At 35.6% G+C, this 23005-nt stretch overlaps 1 protein-coding gene across 5 annotated transcripts; it reads left to right on the forward strand.

Annotated features, from left to right (window-relative positions):
- Positions 1–246: 246 nt before the first annotated feature.
- On the forward strand, positions 247–22663 carry CRY3 (cryptochrome 3). 5 transcript variants are annotated; one of them, XR_014342542.1, is made up of 14 exons: positions 336–861; positions 8112–8251; positions 8361–8585; positions 8692–8817; positions 8924–8998; positions 9762–9878; positions 10355–10401; positions 11030–11106; positions 11364–11439; positions 11974–12043; positions 12247–12370; positions 20923–20972; positions 21844–21948; positions 22031–22663. XR_014342542.1 is itself a non-coding variant. In XM_082892197.1 (13 exons), the coding sequence occupies exons 1-13, from the start codon at positions 369–371 to the stop codon at positions 22226–22228; spliced, it is 1818 nt and encodes a 605-aa protein (XP_082748323.1). In that variant the 5' UTR covers positions 247–368; the 3' UTR covers positions 22229–22663. The 5 variants fall into 5 exon arrangements, 2 of the variants coding, with proteins under 2 accessions (XP_082748323.1, XP_082748324.1); XR_014342544.1 differs by lacking the exon at positions 21844–21948 and adding an exon at positions 12870–12964 and having other exon boundaries at positions 22031–22460; XR_014342543.1 differs by lacking the exon at positions 21844–21948 and adding an exon at positions 20498–20575 and having other exon boundaries at positions 22031–22198.
- The last annotated feature ends 342 nt before the right edge of the window (positions 22664–23005 follow it).

Consider the following 23005-nt stretch of genomic DNA (forward strand, 5'->3'; position numbering starts at 1 on the left):
GATCACATCGTGCTATAAGTTGTTGCGATTAGTGAAAAGAATAAGGGTTGGTTTGGGGTGTCCTAAAAAAGTACACTTTTTGTCTTTTTACGAAAAGATGTGCAGAAAAGTAGAGATGTGATGTGATGAAAAAAAGATAAAAAGATAAAAAGATGGATTATGTAGGTTATGCCAAACCTAGCTTAAGATTTATAATTTTGTATTGGTGAATATAATATATAATAATTAATGAAGGAATATGAAAAAGCTGATTCAGACCATTAAATAAATTTTTCTTGGTGAGGAAGACGCCACGTCAAAATCTTCATTACGTGTCAATTTTCCAATGACTTAAACCGACTATCTCTCTGTTTCTCTCGAAAGCCAAAATGCATGACTACACGTTTGGTTGCTCACTTGTTCAGTCATTGAGAAAACTCAAACTCCTCTCCCTCTCCGATCCTCTCACTTTCCCATTCTTCCATTTCCATTCAACTAAAATTCAGCATTCTCGTGTTGGGTATCAAATCATGAATTTGAATAATGATTCCCATTTCAATTCCAAATACGGATCAACTTCTTCTTCTTCTTCTAGGGCGGCGATGGTGTATCAAGTCCCCGGAGGACTGAGTTCAGACGAAATGGACCGAATTGCCGGACACACCATTCAAAGATACACTGACTCGCATTCGCATTCGCGTTCAATTTCACAGAGAAGTGGTAAGGGAATCGCCATTGTTTGGTTCAGGAATGATTTGAGGGTATTGGACAATGAGGCTTTGTTCACTGCCTGGTCTTCCTCTGAGGCCGTTTTGCCCTTGTATTGTGTTGATCCTCGACTTTTTCATACCACCCATTACTTTGCCTTTCCTAAGACTGGAGGTAATAATATAATACCCTACAACCACTTCCTTTGTTTTTTTTTTCTTCATTCATTCAGTTTCAATGATTTTTATTTTTTATATATTTTTTTTCTTTCTTTTATTCCAAATTCAAGGGCAGTTTTTAATCATGTAATGTAAGTTCTTCTAAGTTACAAAAGCAGAACAGAAAATAAGGGTAAGCATTAATGAATCCACCTAAAAACTGTGATACCCTTGTTGAGAAATAAACCAGCGCCTAAGTTCACATGAAACACATAATATGCGCGCGCGCGCACACACACACACATAATATAAATGCATAATATTTAATGTGGTTCGGCGCAAATGGCTACGGGTCACGTGAGAGATGGGTAAATCGCTATGAATAATAATAGAGAGGAAAATGGTAAACTGAAAATATACTAATCTGATACCTATTCCCGAGATCCCTGGTTCAAGAGTAATTGAGTACTTGAGCCTCAAGCCTCTTTGGCTTCCTGCCCCACTGGTATTTTATCTCACACCCCTCACCTCTCTCACACACCCCTTTTAAACCTCTGACTCTCACTACACTAGAAAGACTCCAACTCTCACTCTCAACTCAACCCATCCCATACACCCATATATATATACATGAGATGGTTGAAGTGATAGACAAATAAACCTTTTGAGCTTCTCAAAAGCTGATACACATTTCAAAAAATATCACGTCTTTAACAGTCAATGCTGGTGGCTCCATGTACGCACGGCTGGCAGCCTCTTAGAAAACCGTGCACTTAGTTCATCAGTGAATCCCGTTGCATTTTTGTTTACAATACCAACTTCCATATTAAATATGCTTCTTCCAAGAAAAACTTAATTAGGCCCCAAAGCCTCCTTATACCTCACAACTTCCAAAACCCAAAAAAAAAAAAAAAACCATTTTAATATTCCGCGAAAATTATTCATATGGACGAAAAACTCAACAAGCATCTTGCCTTCCCTTCCCTTCCTCAGAACCCACTTTAGTAGGAGCTTCTTGGGCTGCCTTTTTTTAATTTTTTTTTTATTTTCTTAGTTTGTTATGCTCGTGTTTGGGTGTTTCTAATTGCTCCGAGAGGGATCAAGTCTATAGAAGTTCTACGGGGTGTGTTTAGACATGCACATGAACTAAAATGGCACCACCAACATTGTACCCTGCAATTTGGATGTGAACAGTTTTTATCTTGTATGAACACGTTGCAAAAAATGGCTGGCATCTCATTAACGAGTTAGAAAACAATCACGTCATGGAATATGGTTTTTAATATATATATAGAGTAATAAATTTGGGAAAAAGTTTAATTCCATTCAAATTTAAGGAGATGTCCAAACTTGCCCAAAATGTGTTGTTTAAGATTGAGGTAAAAATAATATTTTAGGATTTAGATATTGAGCCATATAATTGGACCTTGTTGCTATAGTGATGGCTTCACAGTTGTCGCCAAATTTTGCATAAAAATGGTATGTGGAAGATAATGCAATATTTCAATTTCAGGGAGCTTCCTGTTGTCCATTGTATTTCTTTTTTATTGTTCTTTAGTTTAAGGCATTGAGAGAAAGGGGAATTGAATGAGGCATTGAGAAAAGGCATGATTAATTTGGATTTAATTGAGGATATGACTGAACAGAGCCAAATGAGTTAATAGATCCATGTAGCCCTACAAAGCAAGGGCGCATTCCCTAGGGGGATGTGATGTGTTTGTGTTCGACCCATGTTAGACAGAGTCATGCATTTGACAGACACCGATTTGTGTTGGATACGTGTTTGACCATGTACTATTATATATATATATATATATATATTTGCTGGACACGTGCTAGACATGTTGGCAATATACGTGTTCGAAATCTAAACAGATGTAGGACAACTTGCTGTATTTTTTAAACAATGGCTATTTGAGGGCTCAAACAGTGAGTAATTTAGGGTTTTAATGGTTGAATTGAAAGGCACTAGGTAGAAAAAGTGATTAGGCTTGATTTGGGGGGTGATTAGTAGGGTTGAGCAACGAAACCAAAAAAATCACGTTTTAGTCCAATCTAGATCAAATAACACATATTGGTTTGGTTTTCTCAATACATGGCTGGTCTTGGTTCTTAAAATAGGTGACTGCATGGTTTGGTCCTTGGTTTTATGGTTACATAATTGGTTTGGAACCAAACTTTACTGTTCTGATATACATGTATGGATGTATTTAATTTGTTACCTACTGTAAACACTCAAATATCTTCTAGTATCAAATATATATACATAAGTTGCAACCCTCTACTCTTGCAAGCATGTTGTCTAGTGGTAGTACTAGTTCCAAATAATGATCTAAAAATTCTTGGGTTGTGAACAATATTTTGTGAGCATGTTGTGAATGATAAATTCATGGTTCCAAACCAAAGCGAACCACATTTTACTGGTTCTGTATGGTTTGGTTCCAAGATTTTCATGGCTTGGTTTGTTCCAAATTTCATAGAACCGTAAGTAATAGTTTGATCGTTGGTTTAATCCTAAGCCGAACCATGCTCACCCCTACTGATTAGATTGGGTTTTGTAGCTAAAAAGTGTACTTTTAGAGGACTGTGGATAGCAATATGAGAATAATTATTAGGATATGTGCGCAAAGAGAAGGACAAGAAGAAGAGAGAGAAAGAGGTGGTTCACCCTCACAAGGGTTAGGCCAATCACTCACAAACACAATCTCAAATTCTCATAATATCAACTCTTCCTTGAATCATTAAGATTACACATATATATTTGAATCATTAAGATTACACATATATATTTGAATCGTTAAGATTACACATATATATTTATAAACTAAAGACTTTCCAACTTGTATGAGGACTATACTCAAATTTAGAAACTAAGAATATTCAGTAACTATTAATATTCTACACCAACTAGGATTCCAAATAAAATTCAAGTCACATTTCTTAACCCACAAGACGATCTATGAACTATAACTACATACCAATCATGTCCAACAATTATTGAATTTATCATAATACCCCCAAGTACTAAAACCTAGTATAATAATATTAATCTGTCTAGCAATGTAATAAATTATAATAAATACAAATAAAGACTCAAAATTATTCCAAAACTTCAATCTTTGATGCCTTAATCATGCTTCGATTTGCCCTTTTTCTTCTTTCCATGCTCTTCATCATAAACACATCTCAGACATGAAGAAGAAGAACTAGAACTGACCTGGCAGCGACCTCGACAACAATCCACTGCTCTGTGTGTGTGTGTGTGTGAGAGAGAGAGAGAGAGAGAGAGAGAGAGAGAGAGAGAGAGAACTGTCCTGGCAGCGACCTCGACAACAATCCATTGCTGATTCGTTGGAGGAAGAATCACTGCCTTTTTTGTCGTCTCGACAATTGCTGCATTATTCTCCCTCTTCGTCGTCTCCAACCAACTACTGCTTTTGTTTTATTTGCTGCTTTATCTTCTGTGAGTGCTGCTTCTTCACTTGTGGCCTTAGGTCAAATGAGTTTAGTGCTTCACTTCTTTATCTTGTGTGGCCTTGGGCCAATGTTGTAGAATGCTGCATAATTAATTTCTGGACTTGGGCTAAAGTTAATTTTAGTTCTTATCATTTTATGGGCCAAATGGTTGGACTTTGGCTCTTATCACATAAATTCAAGTTACATTACAATTTTATGGATGAACACAATTTGATGGATAATATTATAATATTGTTGACATATGTGCTGGAAGGACTTGAACCAAAATTAGTTTTGTATATTTATTATGTATGTTCGCATATATAATATTACAAATAAAGAGATATTTAAAAAATATATTTTATATAAAATATAAAAGTATATATTTTTTCCGTGTCCCCACCATGACGTGACCATTTTTAAAAATTGCCAGTATGTTCGTGTCGTGTTGTATTAGTGTCCATTGGCTGTGTTTGTATTTTCATCCATGCTTCTTAGAAAGGTAGCATTTCCCAAATAAGTGAGACTAATCCTTGTTGAGTTGAGTTAGGTGATATAGTAAGTCATCATTTCATCAACATTTTCCTCCTTGGCACTACTGCCATCACCATTTCTATTACCCTCACCCATACTCTTGTCTTTATTTTGTCACTCTTTTGCTTATCTCAATAAGATTCAAGAGAGTATGAAAGAATAATGAATCTACTTAATGTGAAGAACTACAAATTCAAGCAAGTGTTTTGATTTGATATTATTAGTAATTCAACATATGTTGTATGTGGTAATACTATTTTTTATTTATTCTATATAGGGTATTACGCTTCTCTCTCTCTTTTTTATATATTAATTTTTTAACATACAAAATATGGGAATTTTTCTTTTTTTTTTTTGTTGGGTGGGGGGGGGGGGGAGATTTTTTTATTTTATTTTAGGGTTTAGGGTTTTTCTTAAGATTTTTAAATTTAATTGTGCATAAATTTGCATATCTTATAAGTCTTGGTGAACCATACGTGTACAAGGGCTGTGTAAAATACCGCCCAATCCGCTAAAACTGCACCGCTCTAACTACTAACCGCGGTTTAAATTTTAAAATTTATAATCTGCCTTTAAAACTGCTTAGCTCCGCTATAGTTAATACATTTATATTTTTTAATCTCCAATGAAATATCAAAGTAAAAATGAGTGTGAGAGAGATTTAAGATATGAAATTTATTACAAATTAGTAGTTATATATATGAAACATATTTTGTAAAATTACTGTGTTATATATATAAGAAATATTGTACAAATTGGTGTTATATATTATGCAAATGTATGATAATTAGTTAGAATATTTTTCAATCTGCCAATCTGCCAAAAACCTCCCAAACTGCAATTTGTCAATCTGCTAATCCGCCAATCCGCCATTCGGTTTGTAATTTTACTCTCAAACTGCCCCGAATTGCACAACCCACACAATGCATATGCCTAAATCCTAAACCATAAACCCTATTTTATTTAGAGATAATTGGTGATAAGTCCATTTCTATGGGGGGATATAGCATTTGGTGGATTGATCTTTTATGGAGATAGGGACATGATTAATAAAATTATTTGGTGAGAAAGACATTATTTTTTGAAGGAATTTTTGTTTCTATTTTTACGCCACTGCCGGACTACGTTGGACCATTGCTGGAAAATTCATTGGCATTGGAAAAGTGGCTGACAAAGTTGGCGATAATTGGTGGTGGTCGTGATAATAGATAGATAGACAAGTTAGGTGGACAAATTGGTGACATATGGACAAATAGGGGATGATACGTGGAGATATAGACAGATAGGTAGGGATAATATGGTCTTTTTAAATTGTTTTTTCCTTTTGACCCAAAAAGAATAGACCTTGGGGCTATTGCCCCAAAAGTTTTGAAACTGAACTTGTGGCCCGAGTGCCCTTTTATTTGTTCAAGTAACCCATGGACTTTATGGAGGCCTGCTAGTTGATGTGTGGGAGAGAGAGATCAAGAAGGTAACTTTAGAAGAGACGTAGAGAGAGCAGAGAAGTGAAGATAGAGTCAAAGTTGTAGTCTTGTTCAGAGAAGATTCAATATATGGATGGAATGAAAGACTGAAATTAGGTTCTTTCTCATAGTAGAATGAGACAAGCTGGTTCACTTTCAAACATGACAAGAGATATCAATTTGTAATTTGTGATACATATCACTTCTTTTTGCTAGACATTTTGTGGGATATTAATATTTTGGCAAATCCGCGTTGACATGATCTAATATGTGAATGTTACACGTATATCCTGTGGGGGGACTTACATATTGGTCATAATAGGTGGACTTATTGTCCAATAGGTTCTATGATAATTAATAGCATTTTCATCGAACATTATTAAAAAATGTCATTAATTATTAATTTTCAGTGACAGTTTGAAATTTTTGTTACAAAAAATGTCACTAATTGTAAGTTTTAGTGACAGTTTAAGCGACAGTTTAAAAAAATCGTCACAAAAAGCCACTAATTTTTAACTTTCAGCAACAGTTTGAAAAATTCGTTACAAAAAAATATCACTAATTGTAAGTTTTAGTGACAATTTATAAAAATCGTGACAAAAAAAAGTCTCTAATTGTCAATTTTTAGCAACATATGCAAAAAATGTCACAAAATTATTTTTAGCGACAATTTTACTAGGACTTGTTTTCAATAAGTCTTGATGGGAATTAAGTCCAACTATTAGGATTTATTGGTAGTTTACCGTATCCTGTATTCTTAATGGACCATGAGTTTTAGTAGTATCTGTTCACTCCAGCCAGAGCCAGGTGAGCTTTTAAAACCTAATTTTATCCACATTTGTGTAATTCATGACTTTGTCAAAGATAGGCCAAACCTTCAGTGGTCTATCCGTTCGCCCTTTTACAATACTGTGAGTTGAGTGAGCAAAAAATCAGGTGTTCTTTTGTGCTGACTTTATTTACATTTGTGGCAGTCAATTGTTAACTTTGCCCAAGGTTGAGTCATTACCATTGGTCAGTGAAACATATGTTTCATGTGGCCAGATTACCTGACATCTTGTTCTGTTTGTTTGCCATGATACAGAAATATAATGAAAAAACATGTAATAAACCATTTCCAAAATTGTTTTGATGTCCATAGGATATCCTTTTGCCAACATCAATCTGATTCTACGCAACTAAATTACTGTAGCTATATTTTCTAGTTAAAAATTCTATGTAAATGATGTCAAATCTTGTGGACTTCTTGGAATAAAACTGCCGGATGTAATATGACAATTGTTTACAAAAGCAATTCGGGCAAAGCTGCTGAGTTTGAATCAGATTGACCGAGACACTATGGGTTGGGCTGGGGAGATTCAATGGGCAATTTCACATTACAGTTCCAGCAACCTGAGATGCACTATGTTTAAGTTGTCTTTGGCTTGCACTCTATCAAGTCTGGAAAGAATGAATGGAAGAACTTTTGCTCAAAATTGCAGACACAAGGAAGTAATAATGGCAGGGATGGTTAAGGAAATTACAGCCAGAGCATGTTTATTTAGGATAATAAAGAATTCTGGACAAAATAGGCAAGTTTGTATGGGGTTGTTCTATATTGAAGACCTGAAGCATAGCTGTGTAGTTTTCAATATTTTGGTTTTGTTTCTTGTTTGCAGGGTCTATTCCCATTGTTTGTTTCCTGTTTGCAGGGGGTGTAGCCTATTACTCTAGGCTTGTACTTGTACTTTGTTTTCTTGTGATATAAAATTTTAACTTACCAAAAAAGAAGAAAGAAAGAAATGAAATCTTATCAAATTGTCTCTTTTGGCAGCTCTGAGAGCACAATTTCTCATTGAATGCTTGGCTGACTTAAAAAATAATTTGATGAAGCTGGGCCTAAACTTGCTCATTCAACATGGAAAACCTGAAGATATTATCCCTTCGCTTGTGAAAGAATTTGGAGCGCACACAGTTAAGGAATTTCTGCACTTTATGTGGAAAGGCTTTTATTATGATTTTTGAAATTTTAAACCTTTTTTTGTTACCTTAAAATAAAGAATGTGGATATCTAATCCAGTAGGTGTATGCCCAAAAAGAAACATGCAGTGAGGAGGTCAATGTTGAGAGATTGGTTAGCTGTAGTTTGCAACAGGTGGCGCTTGCCTCACCTCTAGGGCCATCCACCCGCCCGACTCCCACAAATAATGCTAAACTACAATTGGTTTGGGGTGTTACTATGTACCATGTAGATGACCTCCCATTTGATAGCAGTTGTTTACCAGAAGTTTATACTCAGTTTCGTAAGGTATGAGTCTACTAAAACTAATCATAATTTCAAGTCCATCACACTGTCAGCTGGGAAGAAAGAAATTTCTCATTTGTAAGCTCTGCTGTTTATATGGAACTTACAGTCTGTTGAATCCAAGTCCAAGATACGAGGTTGCATTAAGCTCCCATCATCACTTGGTCCTCCGCCCAACATTGGGGATTGGGGATGTGTGCCTTCACTTAGTCAGCTTGGGCTTCAAGAGGGAAAGGCAAGTTTATATACGATAAATATATCATGAGGTGTGCATGAAACTGGCATGTTAGCAATATAATAAATAGAATTTTCTTACAATTTATTTCCTTTTGTTGATACAGGTCAACAATGGAATGAGATTTGTGGGTGGTGAAACCGCAGCACTGAGTAGAGTAAATGAATATTTCTGGAAAAAGGCAAGAAAACTTACTCATACGATTTCCAATAATGCAACATTTTCCAAGAAGATATATAAAGACAAATTTTTATTTTTTATTTTTTTCTTGAAGGTTTGTTATTGTGGTCCTGCGACTTATTCCCTCTTTTTATTGTTTTTGAAAAACATTTACTTCTTATCTTTGCAAATGAATCAAGGAATTATAAGTACAACAATAGTTCATGAACTTCATGTGCAAGTTAAAACTTGAGGTACTATGTTCTGAATGTATGGCACACAACAATTGAAAGAAGAATGTAATAAATGCAAGAAGCTATAGGCAATGACCAACTCATAATAGCTGGAAGATGTCTGTGATCTTAACGAACTGCAAGCATGAGTTCTGATTTGAGAGTGTAGAAAGGAACTATGGCAAATACTTTAACTTAATACTCATTTACCTGTGAGACAAATTACTCATAAAGAAACTTCTATTTGTAATGTGATAAACACACGTGCATGCACACACACACACACAAAATAAATAAATAAATAATAATAATAATAATAATAATAATAATAATAATAATAATAATAATAATAATAATAATAATAATAATTACTATCTGAATCAAGTAGTTATGTTGTTTTCAAAGTAAAATAGATGGGTTGAAAATTTTGAACATTTTGTTTTGGAGATGTAATCCACAAAAAACTTTTCTAGTTTTCAATAGTATTAGTAATTTTATTTATTTATTTATTTTATGTCTATCTAAACCTTTCTGATTATAATATGAATGTAGGATTTGCTGAGAATGTACAAGGAAACACGGAATGGGATGTTAGGGCCTGATTACTCAACAAAATTTTCCCCATGGCTTGCTTCGGGCAGCCTCTCTCCTCGTTTCATATATGAAGAGGTACAAAGATTTTATCATTTCAACCATTGCATAGCACAACTACATTCTATGTTACATGGACTCCTCCAAATGCAAGATGTACTTGTGTTGGACACTCTACCCTTGGAAACTGGGATGCCACATGCATCCAACATATCTGGGTTGACTTGCACCCCAAAAACATGTTCAATTCTTCAAGTGTACTGTATGTTCGCAGATGAACTTTCTTATTGTGTTGTTTTTTTATGCGGTTGCTTCGAATCAGTGAAGTACCCTTACTTAATATCACATAGAGACATTGTTTTATCTTAGTAAATGAAAGGAGAATTTAAAGGGATATGAGGATTTATTTGTCTCTAGGTCCTTGGATTTGAGGACGAACCTAATGCTTGGATACATATACTCGACACACGTACCCAAGTCCATGTAACATAGGCTACATTACATAACAAATGAAGATTCTAATTTTGGGTAGGAGTTTCATTTGATCTGTTTAGGTAAAGAGATATGAAAAGGAGAGACAAACAAATGATTCCACATATTGGTACCTCTCCCTCTCTCTCTCTTTCTCTTTCTCTTTCTCTTTCTCGTTCTCTCTCTCTGTGCATTTAGTCAGCCATTTATCATGATTATAAATTAATTATATACCCCATTGAATGGTGAGTAGTTTGCCAAATACAAATCATTTCTTGTCTCATTGGGATTCAACTGAAAATATATTTGGACAGAGAAACTTAGGCATTGTTCTTTTCAGGAATTCCTTTTTATTTTGAATGTTATTATGTTTTGGAAGGTCAATCCAAATGATTTTGAAGTTTAAAAATGACAGTTCTTGAATTTTTTCTGTATCTATGGCAATTTAGGCAAGCTGTCTCAGGATTTGAAATATTTAAAAAAACCCACTAATTTGAAACAATGTTCTTTTTTTTTTCTTCTCCTACCCTTTTTAGTATGTTCTAGAAAATTGAAAAGGCCAGTTCAAATGTTTCGAACGATTGCAAATGGTGGTTCCTGAATTTGGGCAGTCATTACGGAAATTTAGGCACGCTAGTCTCAGGACATGAAATATTTCTGCAAATCCACTTGCTTCAAACTAACGGTGTTTTCCTCTCATTGGTTGGGTCAAACTTTTTGATGTCCTTTAATGCCTGAAGCAATAATCATGGTTTCAGGGTCTTGTTCGAATTGATCTGGAGGGATTACTTTCGGTTCCTATCAATCAAATATGGAAATTCTCTTTTCCATATAGGTAAAACAGACATTTTTATTTTTAATTTTTTATATTTTTTTACAATATATATAATTTGTGATCATCATTATGTACAGTGGAATCTCGGTACTTTGTTAGATGAACTTATGTTAATAAGTTTAGTAAAGTAATTAGTGATATTTTGTAACTGTCATATCAACATTTGTATTCTTGGATGATATGTCTTATAGTTGTTATAAAAGTTCTTTCCAGATTATCAAATTTTAACATGTAATGCTGTTGATTTCTAATTTCAGGTGGTCCAAGAAAAGTGAAGACGAGATGGAGCCAAGACCAGCTCTTGTTTGAGTCTTGGAGAGATGGCCGTACTGGGTATTCCCTAATCCAAGGCTGTGGTAGTATAGGAACCATATATTAGAGATTTGAGTCAAATCTTTTGTTGAAGTATTTCAGATTATTATATTGTTTTCATTATCAGTTTAATGTAAAATTTTTCCAGATCTCTTCTGTGTTCTAAAATATCTTTAATATTCTATTATTAATGCTGGGGGCAGGCAGTAGGCAAGGTTGGGTCAGTAGCTGTTAGAGTTTATGAAAATTAAGGGTACAGATGGTGTTAAAGCCCAAAATGAACACCTCAGAAAGCTCTATTATATTTCATAATCTTTTAGAATCTCTCTCTCTCTCTCTCTCTCTCTCTCTCTCTCACACACACACACACACACACACACACGCACACTTTTATTATTATTATTATTATTATTATTATTATTATTTTCCTTTCTCATTTTCTTTACTATGCAATGGGAGAGAAATGAAATCATAAAACTTCTCCACATGATTTCCTAATTTCCACTGAAGCTTTATGGGTCCATTGTTGATTCATTAACCTTGTTAAATGTTTAGGTACCCTCTCATAGATGCTAATATGAAAGAATTATCAATGACTGGCTTCATGTCAAATCGAGGGAGACAGGTAATGAAATCAACTTTAGACATTATTCCCTGTGGGAGAACATAGCTACCAATTTTGATTTACTGCATTGCAACAAAACATTCACATGTTTCAATCTTAGTTTTTGTTGATCATCTGACTAAGATTCTTCATATGTTTCCTTGGAAACCAAGAAACGTCCAAAACCTCTTCAACATGGTGTATAATCACTTTATATTTCTCAGATTGTATGTTCCTTTCTTGTTCGAGATATGGGAATTGATTGGCGAATGGGAGCTGAATGGTTCGAGACATGCCTTCTGGATTATGACCCTTGTTCCAATTATGGTAATTGGACATATGGAGCAGGTGATTCACCTCACTGTACCTTATGTTATAACATTTATCTGTATGTGTGTGTACATTTGCCTGTAAGCTTTGTTGTATGTGTGTGAATTCCCACTCTCCAATGCCATACATTAAGCTCTCCAGATGGCAGCTGTACAGCTCTTTTTGAAAAATCTCAACCTACTGCTTCTACTATTATCTTTCTTTCTTTCTGTGGGTAAGTGAGTATAGAGGTGGTCGGTTGTTAACCTTTGGGAAGATGGCGGGCACTTCAATGGCCTGAGTTTACCGGAGGTGGAGAGGAAAAGCATAGAGATAGGAGAGGCTGGTAGTGAAAGACCTTGAACACTTGTGTATGATTGTATTAGTGTCTTAGTGTAGGTGTGTTTGTTTGCCGTATACATGATATGTTATGTAAGCCCTTGCAGTATTAGAGCCCAAGCAACCTGTTAGACAGGTGGCTGGCTCTTCCCAACTCCACCGGAGGCTGATATCAGCCTTATTGCTATTTGTGTTTCAGGCTGGTAGGACGAGGGCAACATATCATGTATTCAACAGAGGCATGCGTGTAAGGTCCATATAACCTCTTCTCCAAGCTTGGTCAAGGTGGAGCTTGTAAGCTTTCTGAATAAATTTGTATGTATTCAATTGTGTGTTTCAATTATATCAAGACCTTAGTTTATATAAACCCTAACTCCTAAACCAAAATAGGAAATACAAGATTTACATAATCACAACCATTCCTAATATATACACAATCAAAATTATATCAAATCTATAATATTTACAATATATTTATAGAATATATATGATATATCTCACACCCCTGCTCAAACTCAAGATGTTTTAATAGAAAACACTAAGAGTTTGTCAAGAAGAAACCGAAAACGAGCAGTGGTGTGAGTCTTGGTGAAGAAATTAGCAAGCTGTAGAGCCGAAGTGACAAAAGGAAGCGAGCTATAGCCAGACTATAGGTGCTGATGGACGAAGTGACAATTAATCTCAATGTGTTTCATCCATTCATGAAAGATAGTGTTATGGGCAATCTGCATAGCACTTCGGTTGTCACAGTAGAGAGAGGTTGGAGAGGCTGAGGCACGCCGAAGTCAGAGAGGAGACAACGAAGACAGACAACCTTAGCAGTAGCATGAACCATAGCACGGTACTCAGCTTCGGTAGTAGAGGACGGGCAACAATAGTTTGTTTCTTGCTTTTCCAATAAATCAAGTAATCACCAGGAGACATACAGAAACCAAAAGTGGACTTATAATCATTAACATTACCAGCCCAATTAGTATCAGCATAAGCCACCAAATCCAAGGAAGAAGTAGAAGACAACAACAAGTCTTGGAAGATAGTACCGCGAAGATAGCGAAGAATCCATACCAAAGCAGCCCAATGTGTAGAGCGAGGAGCAGAAACGAACTGGCTAACCATATAAACAACATAGGCAAGATCAGGGCTAACCACATAAACAACATGAGTAAGGCTGAGTGTTCTGTTGAAGTAGGTGGCCTCATAGTAGAACGACGACTCTCCTTATTCTGTACATAAGCAAGGGCCTCATGAAGAGAGAAGAATGTCCATGCCAAGAACACGACTTCAAACAGGATCAAATTCCAAGTTGAGATCTTCCAGAAACTTGAAGATCCTTTTCTGTGCAATAAACTTCTAGTATCCTACTGAATCAATTGTGCATACAGGTTTATAATCCTGTAGGTGATCAAGACGTTTCTAACCATTATTAAAAAACGTGAAATACTGAAGAATAGTCTACTCCCCCTGTACTGAGTGCTTGATAAAGTGGCACAATTCAAAAGCCTGTGAGAAATTCCCCTTATGGGAATAGGTAGTGGCCACAACATCCCAAACATCCTGGGTAGTCTCCATAGACAAGTAACCCTCACTAATATTGGGAACTATAGAATGGATGAGCCATCCCATAATCAAAGAGTTGGTAATTTCCCATTGGTCATAACTAGGATCAATGATACCTAGTGCTTGGACTCTCTCGTCAGCATAACCCATCTTCCCCTTACTTTTCCAAAAAAGCGTCTGACGCTACAACCACACAAGGTAATTTTGACAATTGAAGAGAGAGGTGGTGATTTTGAGACTAGGATTTAGATTATCGGATGTAGTAGTTATAATGGGACTCTCCCCTTTAGATGGGTGAGAAGTAGTGGTGGATTCACTTAACGGGTTAGCCATTTATACTCTACTATCTTAACCAAGGTTCTGAAAAGCGGTTGCGGTCGCCGTAACGGTGGCGGTGGTGCGGTTGCGGTTACGGGGTGTAAAGGCCGTAGCGTAACAGTTGCGGTAACCGAAACTGTGAATTTTTTTACTTTTCGCACAACTTGAAAAAAACTTACCGATACACACATTTCTTTTCCATGATCATATTTATTGGATTTTAAAATAAATGTTGATCAATTTTTATAAATTTTTAAGTTTGATCCAATATATTTCATATTTTTAAATCACTATAAACTGAGTTTTTTACATTTTATTTTAATAATTAATGACTTTATATTATACAAAAAATCAATCACTAACTATTATATATAAGATAAATAATGACAAAAGTAAGAGAATAAATAAAAGCCTAAATATACATATATATATTAATCAAGCCAAATAGATAATGACCACACTTATTCTTATTATTCTTATTCTTATTATTATTATTATTATCAAACAATATGTAGATAGACACACACAAACAAAATAGTTGAGTGATAGCAGCTGAGTAGAATAGCATAAGTCTTACAACTTCAACAAATCAATAACATGTTCTTCATCTTCCTTATTCTCTCTCTCTCTATCTCTTGTTCCTCCATCTTTCCTCTTCTCTCTCCATCTCTCTTCCCCCATTTTCAACTTTTTTTTTCTTTTTTTTTTGGATGTTTTTTCGAAAGAAGCAATTCGGAACCGTTATGTAACGGTGCGTAACAGGCCATTACGGCACCGTTATGACCGCTATAGCAGCCGCTACGGCCGATACACCTGTGAATTTCAATTACATTGCAAAAGCGGCCATAATGGGTGGCGGTAATTACCACAACCGTTACGTAACGGCGTTACGTAACGGTTGCGGCCGCTTTTTAAAACTTTGATCTCAACCAAAAACCTGCACTAATCACAACTATGGGGAGATGGAATGGAATGAATTGGAACAAGCAACATCAACCACAGACTGCTTTGGGAGTATAACAATCCCCAAAAATAAATGAAATAGTGGAGGAAGTAAAACTTCAATCAAAATAGTAGTCCTGGGTCTCAATAAAAACAAAAAGCACTGTAGCAATGAAGAGGAGGAGGGCAAACGAGTTCAATTAGACCATGGGCTGGAAAAATGAGCTTAGTTGAAGCCGAAAGCCCCCTTGGTGAAGTCACAAGGCACTTCCGCAGCCTCTGATGTAAGACCCAAAGCAGACCAGAGTCTAGGAGGTTGTGTCAAAGTCTAGAGAGAACCTAGAGGGCTGCGATGAAGGATAGAGAAGACCCAGGGGAGGTTTCGTTCACTCTAACAGGGCATGTAGGACTGCAACAGTCCTAGTTCTAGGCCGGAGGCCCTTTGGCTCGAGCTGAAAAAGGCTCAGAAAGGTGTTGGCTTAAGCTAAAAGTGTCGAAGGGTTGGTCAGCTGAGTATGGGTGACACCGGTAGACCTTTCACTGGTGATGGGTGGTGGATGGTTGGTGTCAGGGAGTGTGGGTGATGGGTTTAGGGTTTCGGCTTTGAATGTTTGTTTAGGAAAATCAAACTTAGGGTTGATAATGATATCACACCCCTTTATATTAATAATTCAAAATATTACAAAGGAAGCCCTAAGGCACAAAATAAAGAATCAGCTAATTATAGCTTGATAAATAAAACAAATGATAAAAACAAGAATATATTCAACATATATTCTATAACATGTGTGTGGGTCAAAGGATACCAAAAAGCTATTGTCTTATATTAATGCTTTGTCCCACCCACTAGTACATGTCAGGCTACTCATTAACTGCTAGGCAAAGGAACAAATGTAAAATGGTGTTCGAAGGTTCATAGAAGACATGTTGCCTAGGAACTTGTGGAGTGGTTGAATGTGGACCTCTCAAGGATCAATTGCAGGTAGAGTAGGAAAAGGCTACAAAGTGTGTTTATGTATAGGTTACTGGAAGTACGATTTCTTCCTATGGGGCAGCGAGCATTGGGTAATCGAAATGCAATGCTTGGTTTTCTTTTTTGGTACATGGGCAACCATGTTGGAAAGATAAAATATTGATCCTTGAGAAGTGCAAAAGGGGTAGATTTATATATTTTCAACCTTCTCATGTGTATATATATATATATAGAAGTGTACGACATGTGTTGTGGAAGAGAGGTGTGAAAGGGAAGTAGCCAAGGGTGCTGTAAAAGAGGGTGCGTACCAGTGAGGGGGGCTTGGGGCTCATGGACTCGGTTACCATGAGTAGGGGTGTTGAGTATTGCTGTCAGATTTTGTCTATTTTCATCTCAACGTTGTACTATCTATTATTTCTAGTGGATTTATCTCTCTCACCTGTGGACATAGGCATTTTTGCTAAACCACGTCATGTATTATGTCTGTGTTTTTTTTGTTTGTTTGTTTGTGTGTGTGTGTGTGCGCAAATTTATTTTAGGAAAGCTTCCATTGGCACACAGGAATGTTTTTCCCAAGTGGTATTAGAGTTTTAGGTGGTTGGGAGACTCACCTAGAGTGCCAAGGGTGTCTTCATATGAGACCAAAGTGTTAGTGTGTGATGATGAAACATTATAAAAAATACACAGTAATGATAATTGTGTCACAAGCAAAGAGATGAAAGATTCCAAAGAGCAATCTTTGGATAGCACTTGTGTTGAAGGTTGATGAACTAACACTCACTCAGAAAATGTTGTTGCACACTTTGGAAGGTGATTTAGAGTGTGGTTGAAGTCTGTGCTGACTCTAGTTTTTCCTCATGAAAAAAAATACCAAATAATGGATTATTTGGTATTTTTCTTCCTAATTGCTAGGTTTTAAAACAGACTTTGGATGGCCAAGGTTCCTTAGTCTGCTGACTAAGGCGGTCGGGTTTGTGTTATGAAATCTAGTTTGTTTGGCCACGACCATTGTTTTGGGCGGCTAAACTGTGGGCACAAAAAAACCCACTCTGGCTCCTACTTTGATTAGCTAACCTGTGTGGCTTTCCTGACCAACATGCGGGTATTGGACTGACTTTGGTAGATCAATCTGAGTGCCAGTTAACCTGATACTAGCTTGGTTGACCACACTGGGCCAAAGTGGGCTGTTACTTCCAGGCGTTCTTGGTCCTAGCCTTGTTGAGTGCCATTTTAATGTCAATGATGCCTCTACTTGACTTCTCCCATGAATCCCCTGGCATTCCAAGTTCTCCAGGCTTTCCAATGCGCTTCCAATGACAGTGGTTTAGGTTCTATCTAAGGTTGCAAAGCAAATAAAAAATTATGAAATTGCCAACTTATGCTAATCCTAGTACTAACAATCTCCCTTCTAGCGATTTCATGACAACACACTTGCAAATTGGAATTCTGTCCCCATTTCCATACAGTACATATTTTTCTCATCTCATGATCTCTTGCCCAAAAAAAAAAAAAAAAAAAAAAAAAAAAAAAAAAAAAAAAAATTGAAATGAGAAAACATACAATGGGAAGAAAAAGAGGTACAAATAAAAAGGACATAGATGAAGCTAAAACCTAGACATGGTTGAGTCCCCTAAGTCCTAGGCTTCAACTTTGATGCTCACGTCTTGGTGTGCTCATATGTTTCCCTTCCTTGAATACATCCCTGCATTGTAAACAGGAAAAGGAAACATGCAAATTTTGCTCTCCCTTTTTGTCAGGAATTGCCAAAAGGGAAAATTTATGGTGGGAAGTAAGCAAGTCATAACTAGAGCTGGCAAGTCTGGCCCCTGTCCATGAACCCGCCCATTTATGCTCATCTAAAACCCATTTAAACTTGTTCAATTAGAAAATCGGTTGGAATTGGGTTGATTTCATTCTGCCACTTAGAAAATGGGTTAAGCTGGGTTGGACACAGATGCCCTTTGGGTCTTGCTAAAAGACAAAAGGCAGAGCTTCCAATGCTTGAACTGCTGACTTTATGCATGGTCACAATATGTCCAATGGTTTGTTTGACTACACAATTAATAATGAAATCTGATACAAACAAATCAATAATAATATAAACTTAGAAAAAATATTTAGAAAAACACATTTATGATCACAAATATTTTAGATGGGGTCCACAATATATCAATTTTAAATCTATATCGTACAACTCATGTCGGAGGAAATTTGAAATATCTTTTTCATTTTCCATAATAATAAATAAATATATGGGGTATGTTTGGTTTGCATTTGGGAGATGAGTTTTAGAAAAAAATTTATAAAAAATTGTTTGGTTTGAGTTTTTCTCAAAAAATTTCCAAAATCACTCTCTCTCTTACACATCAATCAATCACTTTTTCTCTCCTCTCTCATTCTCAATCACTTTTTCTCTCACAAACATCTACTCAAATTCTCCCAAAATATCAAATCATCCCAAACTCCAAAAAAAACAACTCTCCCAAAATATATAACCAAACAAACCAAAAAAATTTCTAAACTCTCTCCCCAAAATTTTTTTCAAAAACAACTCTCCCAAAAACAAACCAAACAAGCCCATAATTGTTCTTTTACACTTTCTTTATTTTTTGTAAGAAAAAAATAAATTACGACTTAAAGATGTCAACAATTATATAAATACAAAAATATTACCACTTCCTGCAAATGAAATACTATTTTTTTGCCGGTAGTTATTTTGAATTGGTTTATTTTGATGGTAAAAAATTGGATTATTTAAAATTATCGTTATCAACTTTCTATTTAATATAATTTAAGTTGAATTTGCTGTTCTTTAAAGTCCAAAAGTGCAAATAATTTAAATCAATGACTAATATTTATAATATCTAAGTATTGATAAATTTATCAAAAAAATAAAAATATCTAAGTATTGATAAGCTTGCCCTAATAACCATTGGTTCAATGGTTAAGACTTGGCTTAATAACCTTGAGATTATGAGTTCAAGTCCTGGGGCCATCACTTTGTGCATTATGCCAAAGGTTAGGTGCATATTCAATCTTTTCCCTCCCAAACACATTAATGTGTATTAATTGGGTGTTGTTTTATTGATAAGCTGATTTAAAAAAAGAAGAAGAAGAAGCTATTATTAATTAATAATGTTGACCAATGGCTAATAGAAAGTTGATAATATGATGAACTGACTTAAGACAATAGTAATTATTGATAAAATTAACTTTCTATTTAAAAATGAGTTAAGTAGAATAATTCGGTTTCAATGGGCAATTGAGTCCAACCTGCGGCCATATAAACCCGTCCAATTCAACCCGCTTGATAATTGGGTGGGTTTGGACTTATCCAATTAAAGGAGTAACCCGAATAGACCCTCCCAAACCCACCCATTTGCTACCCCTGGTCATAACATAAAGATATACACATACATAGTGTACCGGCAAGCATGTGTTTGAAGCTATAAATTAAAATCATCAAGAAGCATGTGTCAAGTGATATTTAACTATTAATATTTAATAGCTATATTGTTAAATTGATTTTAGGTCCTAGAAACTAAGATGAACTAACTTATAGCCTTAGGCACATATGACAATCCCTATTACTTGAGATTGACTGCGTACTCCTAAGGATGTCAGTAATATCCAAGAGACTGTCTATTTTCAAATTCATTGAACATTTGGAATTTTACAAGTGAGCTGAAATGTACGTAACATATGGAGTTCTGATTCATGAGTTCATAAGTAAAAATAGAGTGGTGGAACAGCGGCGGCGGCGGTGTAGTGATTGTTAGGTATTTAACAAATGGGCGGTGAGAGTGGAGTGGGAAATGTCCGGCACTAGGTTACATCATGGTGAAAATTGTTATTTTGAAAATTTAAGTGACAACATCAGCACATTCTGTTAGTTGACCAAATGGAGGGGAAAACTATAATGCGACTGGAAACCTCATGGAGAGGAATGAAACTTCCAGAACATTAGAACTAGTGTAATGGCAACAAAGCTTAGTTGAGGTCAGTATAATTTGCCATTTATTTTTTCTTGTTTCAAGGACATTCGACGGTTTCAATTGCAAGGAGCATCACTCTTTATTACTAGTCGGACATTTGAACTTTTCTAATTTTTTAAGGTACTATGGAAAATCCTTCATCACCATCAATTTACTCAGATATTAATAAAAATCTATTTTTTCGATCACTCAGGTTTTATTTATATATCATTGTTGACTGCTGATTTAAATAACATATTGACATATAGAAAGATAAAAATTCTTACGAAAGTTTGACTACTATAACTTAAAATCCATAAATGCATTGAAATGCACATTTATTTTCTTCTTATTATAATTGCTGCACATGTAAGTTTCTTTTTCTGTTTCATACTTGAAATTGTGCGATTTATGAGCCAGACTTTTACAGCCCCCCCCCCCCCCCCTCTCTTCCTCTCTCTCTCTCTCTCTCTTGTTTGTCAAAATAGGCGTTGGGAATGATCCAAGAGAAGATCGTTACTTCAATATTCCTAAACAAGTGAGTGAATTTTTTTTATTTAATTTTTACTTTTGCAAACTAGTTTAAAATAAAGTTGTTCAGTTATTTTGGAAGAAAGAAAGGGAAGACCCCAGCCCAGATATCCAACTTGCAGATGTTTAACTAGTCTATAATATGGAGTTGTTTGGCTGTCATTTTCATCTGTGAGAGATAGAGAAAGCAAAATAAATGTTAATCTTTTATTGTTTTGGATGGTTAAGACTGGAGTTTTGAGAGCTTGCCAAGTTGCCATATAAGCCAGAGTAAAATGGTGAAAGCAAATGGCGACGGACTACTGCAAAAATGGTCTGGAATCATAGATGAGAATAAGAATTTACCCCATTAATTTCTTGTTCTTCTTGTACTGATCTATTTTTGTCTTTTCATCTTATAAAGTGTTCTTTCAAACTGTAGTTTAACTCAGGCCCAACTTGCAGTCTATGTCTTATCTTCTGTAAACATTGGGAGTAATATCTTGGGTTAAATACTCCATCGGTCCCCTAAGTATGCGCTTTGTATCATTTTGGCCCCAACATTTCAATGGTGTCAATTTAGTTCCTAATGTATGGAATTTGTGTTTATATGGACCCTAACACTGACGCCGCTTAAATTGATCGATGGAATCAGTGACTGTTTTTGCAGAAAGCAGCATTATGTTGTGTGCTGAGAATACCCGACTCTAATTAGTAAATATGGACAAAAATGGTCAAAGGGAACATTTAACCACAAATTTCATATATGGGGGGACTAAATTGGCACAATTGAAATATTGGGGACCAAGTGATACAAAATGCATACTTTTGGGACTAATGGTGTACTTAACCCTAATTTCTTTTAAAAATAAAATTTATTTTGTTTTTTATAATTGAAGATTTGATGGTAGAAAATATCAGCATCAACCGTTCAACATAAAAGGGCTATCACCTTGGAACATTGAATGACTACTACATTTAAGAAGCTCTGTTTAACTAGGAAAGTAAGTGTCAAATTATAAATGGACAGAATTTCATGAAAAATTATTTTTTCAATTTATCCTGAGACGTTATTGAATTCTCCAGGCCCTAACATATGATCCTGAAGGGAAGTATGTAGCATACTGGTTACCTGAGTTACAAGCACTTCCAAAAGAGAAAAGGAACTTCCCTGGGCATTTATACATTAAACAAATTGTACCTCTCAAATATGGGAACTCTCACAGGAATAGAAACTCTGATTCGGAAGGAAAAGGAAAACACATGAAAGGTTACAAGAGGTAAGAGAAGAAGACTTGTTACTTCAATGTCATGTGGAATGAAGATCAATGACTTACCTTGACCCTAGCTATTTGATATCCAAAAGAATAGAAGAAGTAAAAATAAAGAGGAATGCTCTGATTATTCGAGGAGACTTGTACTGTTATTCTGTTATGTAATGGTTGTTTATGTCTTCTGTATTAGATTCTGATTTGTTGTCTATGCTAATTGCTTGGGTTGTAGGACTTGTTTTTTCCCTAGTGTTGTGGTGAGGGATTTGGTTTGGTAACTTTGGTTGGGGAAGTTGGTTTGTTTTGGTTGTTGGACTTGTTTTTTTGAACCCCCATCCCAACATTCCCCTCCTCCCACATCTGACCCAGAGTCAGGTGGGGGAATTGGGAAATTTTCATTGACAAATTAAATCTTATTTCTATCATATTTGTAGGCTAAATTTTTCTACTGATTATTGTAGTTTTTTTGAGTTCAATTTGGTTTGCGTCGTTTTAATTGTAATATATCTAATACTCTTTTTTTCTTTCTTTTACTTATTTATTTATTTATTATTTTTTTTATGAGATGATTGACAGTAGATGTCATTTTTTAGTTGAAAAATCCTTGTGCACTAACCATATTTGAACAACAAAAAGTATTCACAGCCTATTTTTTCAACCAATCCGGACAACCCATTTCAAACAGCCACTAATCCCCTCACTTCCCTCCCATTTTCCATCGCCACCAGCCACCTCTCTCTCTCTCTCTCTCTCTCTCTCTCTCTACATAGCAACTCTTTCCACTTCGCCC

The sequence above is a fragment of the Camellia sinensis genome, chromosome 10, assembly GCF_055761805.1.
Source record: "Camellia sinensis isolate YWXY chromosome 10, ASM5576180v1, whole genome shotgun sequence".
Lineage (NCBI taxonomy): Eukaryota > Viridiplantae > Streptophyta > Magnoliopsida > Ericales > Theaceae > Camellia > Camellia sinensis.